The sequence below is a fragment of the Ptychodera flava genome, unplaced genomic scaffold (genome assembly GCF_041260155.1).
Source record: "Ptychodera flava strain L36383 unplaced genomic scaffold, AS_Pfla_20210202 Scaffold_62__1_contigs__length_770838_pilon, whole genome shotgun sequence".
Taxonomy (NCBI): domain Eukaryota; kingdom Metazoa; phylum Hemichordata; class Enteropneusta; family Ptychoderidae; genus Ptychodera; species Ptychodera flava.
Window position 1 is genome coordinate 84941 of NW_027248384.1, and position 9964 is coordinate 94904.

The 9964-nt window shown below is 37.2% G+C and overlaps 1 protein-coding gene across 1 annotated transcript; it reads right to left on the reverse strand.

Moving 5' to 3' along the window:
• Positions 1–272: 272 nt before the first annotated feature.
• On the reverse strand, positions 273–974 carry LOC139128629 (uncharacterized). The gene has a single exon (XM_070694369.1). The coding sequence runs from the start codon at positions 972–974 to the stop codon at positions 273–275; it is 702 nt and encodes a 233-aa protein (XP_070550470.1).
• Between the last annotated feature and the right edge of the window lie 8990 nt (positions 975–9964).

Below are 9964 nucleotides of genomic sequence, written 5' to 3' on the forward strand. Positions count from 1 at the left end.
GGCTATCGGGTGTCTTTCCCATATCACAGCTTCATTAGCGGCTCTCATGTCTATGTACAACCGAATATCCCCCCAACAACTTCGGTATAATAACGACAGGGCTGACCCATGGAGTCGGGCCCTCCACTTTCTCAATTACATCCCACTTTGTGAGCTCATTTATTTGGTTTCCAGCTTTGACCTCATACTAAATGGAATACGTCTTGGATTTTGTGCCACTGGTGGTACTGAAGGGATGACATGTATTTCAGCCTGGTATCCTTTCAACATGCCTAGGCCCTCAAAACATTGTCGGTACTTGTCCTAGATATATGTCGATTCAATCGAATTTGCTTGTTAACCCACTTCAGTACACCTAGTTTCTCTGCACTGCTACGACCCAACAAAGATCTGCCATGTGCGCCTTTAATGACACATACTTCCATTTGTGTCTTGTTATCGGCTAGTACTGCTTCGGCATGATATTTGCCCAATAGTTTGAAGGGTTTATTTGTAGCATACAAATATAGCTTCTTCGAGGTTAGCTCAGTTTTGCACTTGATACCCTGGGACTTCAATGACTTCCACACGTCTTCATTTACAATATTGCACGTGGCACCAGAGTCAATCAGCATATCCGCTATCATCACACCACCTACATTTACATCCATAGTGTCACCCTTGAATTTATCATCAACTATGAAAACATACTCTTGATTGTCTGTGACTTTGTTGACAGTAGGCTGCACCTTATCACTGTCCCTTTTACGTCTCGTACTCTGGGTACTCTGTTTTGTTTTGCAAACACTTGCGTAATGTCCGACTTTATGGCACTTGTTGCACGTTGCCGATCGTGCTGGACAATCTTTGTCTTTCGCAAAATGACCTTCCCGATTACAGCGAAAACAGGGGCCTTTCTTCTTACCTGCTATTGCAGACTTCTTTGGCTTTGTGTAAACTCTATTTACTTCTTGTTTGACAGTGGCGCCCTCCATTTGGCGAATTTGGACGTCTACGGCCTCCATAGCTCTAGCCAATTCTTGCAAGGCCGTGAGTCAGAGTCGCCCCTTTCTCAAGTAATTTCCGACACAGTGTACTCGACTTGCACTTGTCAATCACTTGATCCGTATCTGATCGCCAAGATCTCTGAAATTACAGTTTTTTTCTTTGTCTCTTTGGCCGGGTAAAAAATTGATCGATGGTTTCAGTCTCTTCCTGTTTTAGTTGGCAAAATATGTGTCTCTCATACAATACATTCACTTTTGGGCAAAATATGCATCAAGTGTTCTCAAGGCTTTTTCTAGCTGTGATATCGCAGCGGTACTTGTGGCGTATATCGAATGCGCTCTACGCATGGGCTTTTTTGGCATTTACTACAAGACCGACCAGTGTAATGTAGATTTTGGTCGCAAAATAATAAAATAGATAAAGCTTGGAATAAATCAAATTATACCTACTGTATCACCGAATATCTACAACTCATCTTCTACTCCTCCTAACGAACCCGACTGTGACAACACATATTTTTGACCGTTTTTCAGTGAGTCGTCAATGGTTCCTGCTCGAATTTGAACTTTTGACCTCCAACGAATTCAGTGGGTTGTACTCGCGATTGGGAAAACATCGCAGAAACCCGTCGACGGTTCACAGGAAAATGGTCGAAATACGTGTTCTTATCGTCCAGGAAGTTAGCAGGATACAGAATGAGTCTCAGATAGTCAGTGATAAAGATGATACAATTTATTTATTCAAAGGCTAATATAGTTTCATTATTTGCGAGTAAAATCTACGACACTGGTCGGTGTTGTAGTAAACTGCAAAAGAAGCCCTTAGTTTGGCTCGCAGCAGGACTGTGGCGATGACCGCGATGACCCGAGCACGTCCAATACACGCCACAAGTACCGCTGCGATATCAGAGCTAGGCTTTTTTCATATTCATCTGCTGTATCGTCCTGACCTTCTGCCAACACACCTGAACCTGGGTCTTCCAATTCATTAAAGATACAAATGGACAATTACAAAGCAAGCCGTGCACACAAAACTGTACGTATAGTACTATTTACTACAGTATTATGAGAGTACATGCGAAATGCAAGGTTACCTTGATGTTGGAGACACCTTGGACCAGTGGTAAGGGTATAAACTCACTTTCTCACATTCCTGGCCACTGGGAGTGTGGGATCGACGGTGTGGGAAAAATCGATCCCACACTCTCAGAAACCGTCCCACACTCTGCAGTAAATATTACACAAGCTCTGATTGGATGATAGACAGTCTGTTTCGTTCCACGCGCAAAATGTTATCCAATGGCACGATGAGTAACACACGGACCGGAACTACAAAGTAAGCGGGTCAGAGTACAGTGGCAGACGACAGAGTTGTCACGATTTTGGATAATGTTGAACATGTCCAATGTGAATTTAACGCATTTTGTGGTCATGTGAGATGCGAAAAAGAATCTCACACACCAAGGACCTGGGATCAGATTTCTCACACTCGTTGGGGATATTTTGTCTCACACTCGCCTGCGGCTCGTGTGAGACAAAATATCCCCAACTCGTGTGAGAAATCTGATCCCAGGTCCTTGGGGATGTGAGATTCTATTAATCTGAGGATGATGAGTTTGAGACCGGTTCAAGAGGCGGTAGGTCCAGAGTAAATCTCACTGTTGGAGGACAGTGAGTTCAAAACTCTAGCACAGTGTTGTGCTCATCCTGTAATTAGGCTAACACTCATTGGATGTTAGACTGATAAAAAAGGTGTAATAATTCTGGAGATGGACTGATAAAAAAGGTGTAATAATTCTGGAGATATGGCCCCAAAAATGGATATTCAAACGACCAAATAATCAACAAGAACTGCTCATGAGACAAGTGTTAATGCACCTTTATGTCACAGCAGACCAGATATGAACTGATCACATGTTTCATTATATATTACAGTTTGGTAAATTTAATCTTTTGCTACATGTTTGCAACTTCTTGAAAGTTTTTCATAATCAACATCACGAACAATATTCACCACATATTGATTCTAAAGGTTATTAAGTGTACAAATGTGTAATTAGCTGAAATAAAAATACTTTCTTGGACTACTGTCATTGTATCATCACTTTATATGGCACGTGTAATTGCCTTTGGTCAAGTCCTTTATTTTCTGTACGCCAAACTGTGAAAGCTCATTAGATTTAGAAATTATAAATTAGATGACATGAAAATGCGAAATGACTTTCAATATTGTTTTAACCTGGTACAATCAATGTACATAGCATGTTTCACCTACTTTTATCAAGTAATCCTGGTATCTGTCTCCTAATTAGGAAAGTTCATTAAGTATGCAAATTAGGAATTGGTTGAAGCAAAATTGCTAAATGGCTTTGAATAATATTGTATCATAGTATCTTCAATGTACATAGCATGTTTCATCAACTTTGGTTGAGTCAATAAGATATAGATCCTTAATTAGGAAAGTTCATTAAGATGCAAATTAGGAATTGGCTGATTTAAAAATGTTTAACAACTTGCAATATGTTGTACCATAGTATCTTTAATTTAGATAGCAAGTTTCGTAAACTTTGGAGGGTCGATTCAGATAAATATCCCTAATTAGGAAAGTTCATTAAACATGAAAATTAGGATTGCCTGAAGTGAAAATGCTTATTGACTTTGAATAGTGTTGAATCATAGTGTTTTCAATGTATATAGCAAGTTTCATCAATTTTGGTCAAGTCAATAAAGAATATATATCCCTAATTAGAAAAGTTCATTAAATATGCAATTAGGAATTGCCATGAGGTAAAAAGGCTTGATAACTTTCAAGAATGTTATATCATAGTATCTTCTATATACATTGCAAGATTTGTTAACTTTGGTATAGTCATCCATATATATATACCCAATAGGACAATTCATTAGATATGCAAATTGGCAATAATCTTTCATGTCAACTCGTACTATCTTTCACGGCTGATATATCCTGGTGTGATCAACATTTGTGCACATCTAATCAAATTGTGTGCAGTCATTCTCAATGTATATCAGTTTCGTTAATCATTAATTATGCAAATTAGCAAAAAGTATGCAAGCTGCACCCACCAAAAACTAATCAGTCTTGCCATTTGCTAACTGAATCTATGTACCTGATTTGATTCTAATCTAATGAGCCGTTTTTGAGATATAGGGCCAACAGACAGATAAATAGACAAACAGACATCGCTGCGACATAAGCTCATGTATTAACAAATGAGCTAAAATGAAGCATTTAAATTTGAGTATCCTTAGGCTGGGTTCACATATAACGGTTAGAGGGGCTGCAGGAATCGCGATTGAATTTGAAATTTTATTTTTGCAGATCCACCCCCGCCCCAAGTTTTCGTAGAGCCGCATATTTATTAGGTATGCACTCAAAGAAAAAAAAACATGTATTGGGCAGTTCTGCTCACAGATGTTCAACACTGCTTGTTATTAGCAATTTGTGGAGTCATATTCTTAATGCAACTTCTCAAATTAATTATAATTAAACAAATCAGTGGACTTTTTTGATTTATCAGTCCCAGCCAACTTTAGCTAAATCCAACTCCGGCCATGCCAATGGCACCTGCTGAAGAACATAAGCCTTACAAAATGACGATCATGAGAGGGTATGCAAATTGCGAATTCCTGCCTACATTGCTTAAACGTTTTACGAAATTAACAATATTGCAAGGTAAAATAGTCTATCAAATATATGTTTAAATCTCTGAAATGTTTTCTGTAATAGTGGCAAATTCGGTAAAATCAAACCATTAGTTACATTTTGTTGTTTAAATTAGAGTCTTTACTGTACAAAGTTTTACTTTTGTGTTTTATTATTTTACTATGAGAATGTGAAAATTTAGAAAATTTAGCATGGTGACCCCCATCTTTTTCATTTAATTATTCTCATATGCCAGAACTCAAAATTCCCTAATAACTTTCAAGTCTCCTGATCTTCAATGTGTTGCTTTCTGGCCTGATCTTGTGTACAAGTATGTTTCACTGTCATGAGCGTCACATGACCCAAACTCTCCTTCAGCTTTTTCATAGTCAGAGCTATCTCTGTCACAGCTGGTATGCAGTGACTGTGACACTGCCCATAGGCAGCAAAAGCAGGGCAGGAGCAGTATTAACTTTGATAATTTGGACAATAATTTTGTTCAGTTTATACAACTGCATTCTGGCTCTTTTTCCTACAGTATATTGCATGTTCGAAATGTCCAGTATTCAGCTTGCGAACACAGCCTGTGAATATGTATCCTGCATTTGTATCACAGACAAATGACTTTACTTTGGACTTTACTCTGGAGTCTAATTCAATTACCACCAAATATTCACATACGCAGGCTTTTGATGACAAACTGAATATTGTGTGTTTCAGCATGCTTTAGGGAGACAGCAAGAACAGTATTTGATATACTGCATAGAAATATTGAAAAATTATCAACAGGTGCAGCAGTGCTCCGATACTAATTGGCCTACTTGTTTGTTATTAATGAAAATACATACATGTACAGTGTACATCTTTCCAAGAAAAAAATTAATGAAATGTGACAAAATTCTTCTAGGTCTTATTTAATTATTGCTAACATTAGAACAATTGGATGACATTGAAATGTTATTCAATTTTCATTGAATTACCCATCAAACCTTGGAATCGTAAAAAGGGGAACCAAAAAATTTTCATATCCCCCTTCTAGCAGAGCAAAATTTTCAAGCCTTCCCTCTACAACCCTTAAAATTTTCAACTCCCCTTGTTTTTTTGTGAACACAGCAATGGCAATGTGCAAATACCATCTTTCTATGCAACTGATTTACTTGTAATAATGACAGGAGTCTAGATGTTTGTCAGTGATGTCACCATAGTTTGCTTAACTCACATGGGTAACTAAGCTGTGTATATGGTGTATTTATAGACATCTGTCTCTCATTAGCAAAGAACCATCGAGCAAAATATTTTCAAACAACGAAAAATACAAACATTTCTATCGCACCTACAGGGTACAATTTCAATGAAACATATTTCATTTTTGAAATAAGAATGTGACGTGTGACTTAAGAAGATTTACAGGAATATTAGTAGAGGTATATTTGCTCACTCGTGATAATTTTGATATTTATGTGTGGAGAGTGTCAACCTCACCTGCTTGCCACAGATTATGCCGAAGTGCTTTCAGCTTTCTAAACAGTCTGGATATCTTATCTATGAATAGCCTGAACTGAAATTCACTTTTTCACAGTAAAAAATGTTGAATATATACATACAGCTGTGTTTAATAGATGAATACAGACATTTTGACATACTTTAGCTAACAGGGTAGGTGATAAACAGAACAAAATTCCAGAAAAATTCAAATCTTGGAGCTGCATGCTCTCGAATATCAGTTGGCTTGAAACAGGTTTCTAATATTTTGGTCACTCAAAAAATCCCTTTAGCTCAAAGTTTGAAGTCAGCGAAGATTTTTTGACCACAAACAGGAAAAACAGACCCAAAATACAAATATGCAAAATCACTGCAAATTTGACAAACCTGACATGTCACCCCTAGCAACCTGCACATCAAATCTCAAACTTGTGCATAAATTATTTTTAAGATTTTGTGACCCAAAATGGGAATTGTCCCAAACTTACAAATTCCACAATTGTTCGAACAAACTATGGTTACCCCTGGCAAACCACATACAAAATTTCAGACCAATACGACAAACAATTTTAGAGTCGAAGATTTTTTGACCAAAACAAAAATTGCTGGAGAATACAAATATGCAAAATTTGAATTTCAGTTATCCCTAAGAACTTGCAACTTAACTAGCAGTTCCTGAAAAGAAGATGAATGTCGATGGAACACAGCGGATGGAGGACTGAGAACAATCCACTTATCTGAATAAAGCTATGTGTCATTGACAGCAGGCTAAAATCTCACGTAAGAAGCAGTCTGTAAGAAGTGTTGTCCTTTAGGAGCAAAATTAGTGTGAACGGAAGATATTGTATAGCACTGATTCTCACTACATGAAAGATTAAACACACATGCAAAGAAAATATCTGTAAGGCATTTTCCCATCATAAGTCACAATACTCAACATCGTTAAACTCTAAGGTGATGTTGAACTTCCTCACCCATAATGCAACTAACATTATGTTACTTGACACCACCTGAAAAATAACTCACAAAAGATGATACATTTCGAAACTGATAAATAGGTGGTTTAATTGAAATATATAGAAATGTCTTGCATGTGATAAAAAGAACGTGTTTGAATAAAACCTTATTTGAAATTCACAATGTTTGTGCTTGCAATTCAGTGAGAAGACTCAAAATCACCAACAAAGTATTGCTGTTTTTCTTTATTGCCCTTTCCATGTTAAAAGCTAAATTGATAGCAGGCCATCACATTGACATTTCAGATCATAACACAGATTCAGACTTTGTTACTGTGACAAAAAGTGCCTGTCAATGGCTTCTTCCTCAGCCTCAGTACAGTCGGTGGTACTTTTCATCCATGAATGTAGCATGCTTCCTTCCTATGGAAAGGTAAGAAATGAGAAATTGAACAATTTAAAAATTAGAGACATGAGAACACTGAACTTTGATCATTGTTTGAAACTCTTTATTACATGCTCAGGATGGTCAGTTTGTTCAATCCTCTTTCTCCAAAGTGGTATTTATTTCTATGGTTTGTCTGAGGAGCCCGATATAAAGAGGATTATATGGATTCAAGATACTTACTACCAGGCATCAAAATTAGTGTTGTTCAATGATAGCCTACACGTGAGTATAAGCCCCTCCATTGTCTAATATTCTACCACATGATAATTCATGCCAAAGCCCTCCCAAAAAGTAAAATAGATGGCATGACTCTTACAAGGAACCAGTTTTAAAGATCCCATTCAAAGCAAACAACCACACAGATATATCTTGTTAAAGCGAAGCAGTCTGTGGTACTGTCTCAGATTTTGAAGCAGGGGTTGAATGGAGGGAAATCACTTGCTTAAACTGACATAGTCTATGGAATTTAACTAATAATGCAATACAGTTATAGATAAAAGCTACATTTAGCATCCACTACATCCTAAGTAAAAGGCACTTTGAGACTGGTTTGATTAGCTGTAATACATAAACTACACATTTGTCTAGACATCACAAAAACACACATACTTGCCTTACAGAACCTGCAGACCTGCCTGATGGCTGTTGCAGGTCTTCGCAGCTTGGCTATAGCAAATCAATTGCAGATGTCTGCAAATTGTCTGATTATGTGCATATATAATTAGCTTTGAGCTGCAAATGGCGGCTCATGGGACATGGTATGCAGATCACTGGCAAATGACAGCTCAAATGCAGCCCGTGACGTTTGACCTGCATAGTGACATACAACAGCTCAGAGCAGACAACTTACAGTCCATGACTTTTGACCTGCAGACATACAACAGCTCATAGTAGACCACTTACAGACATATAACAGCTAAAGGGGCATGGACATTGCTCATTCACCATTATCATACTACATGTAAGGCCAAAAAAAAAAAATAGTTTGTTTCTCATCCCCGCGCGCGTCAATGTAGACCCGCCGCGTCAACCTTTTTTTTTTTTGCATCTCAAGAGGGAACGAAAAAAAAATGAAAAAAAATCCACGATATCTTAAACGAAAAAGAAAAGTTTTCACTAAAAGAACAAATTAAACCGTTCAGATCATACCAAAGCAACACAAATATTTTATGATATACAAAACTGAACTAGACAGAACATTGAACATCACACAGTGCTGTAACATTCCATTCAGAACTGTACACTATGTCATTGAAAGCTATCAAAACTGCATTCTGCACTAATAGTCAAAAAGCAGCACTGTTGATATGCTAAAAATTTGCTGTGCATTTATCTCTGCATGCATTCCTATGTTCTCATGTTGTAAGCGCATTGTTGTTGATGGTTGAATAAAAAAAAAGTAGCAGCAAAAAAAAAACCGCGTCACCGCATCATTTTTGCAAGATGCCTAGGATGAGAAACAAACTATTTTTTTTTTTTGCCTAATAGATCATATTTTATTTATACACACAAAAATATATTTATTTCTACCTCGTGTCATGGTCACTTCAATGACTCAAAACAATACAACACTACCAGCTGGAGATCCTCATCACGCTGTTAGATATATCAACCAGCTCATCAAAGTTACAATGCCAGTGACCTAGCTTTCACGTGAGTAAAAAAAGATAACACCTGATGTTGGAAGAAGAAACACTCGTTTGTTACTAAAGGTCATTGGAAAAACTGCATTGAATACAACAAAGGAAAAAAGTCTTAAACCTTTATGAAGCTTGCATGATGTTATATATCAAAACAAGTACAAACTAGTCCAAGTTACTGTCCTGAACAACTGACGTTGGAGAAATCGTGAGATGTTTATCTCAGCATTGCATAATGAATCAAAGTTCTTCGGAGAATTGTGAAGATTTAATCTTAGCATTGTAAAATACATCAAAGTTCTTGTAGTTTATTCAAATATTTCCAGCACTCATCATTTCCAATAAAGGTTATTCTGTTGTATAGAATAATTGTAGGTTACAACTGCATGCTTTGAACAAATAGAAGTAGTGAACTTGAGATCGTCCTCCATATGGAAAAGACATCAAACTATACAACAAGCGATACACATTTGTTTTAGCATTTAATGAGAAAGAAGAATCGCGAGGGTGTAATTAAATAGATACACTTGGCAACCAGATGGACTATGGGATACACATCATCGTTGATGACACGTCCCCTCTCGTTAATGGGTACTTTGATTACAAGTCCTCAGAGAGGACACAGTCCTCTTCATTAATTAGGTCTGTGATAAAAATACTTTGATACAGACGGTGCTCAATGGCAAAAAATGAGTTCCATGGTGATGAAAACATAAAGCAATGTAGGCCGCCATCATAATTACAAAAGGTCATTAAATTGGTCAACTAGGAATTAATCGACAGGA

Coding starts and splice junctions, on each gene's coding strand:
- LOC139128629 (XM_070694369.1), bottom strand. CDS start 974: ATGGAGGGCGCCACTGTCAAACAAGAAGTAAATAGAGTTTACACAAAG.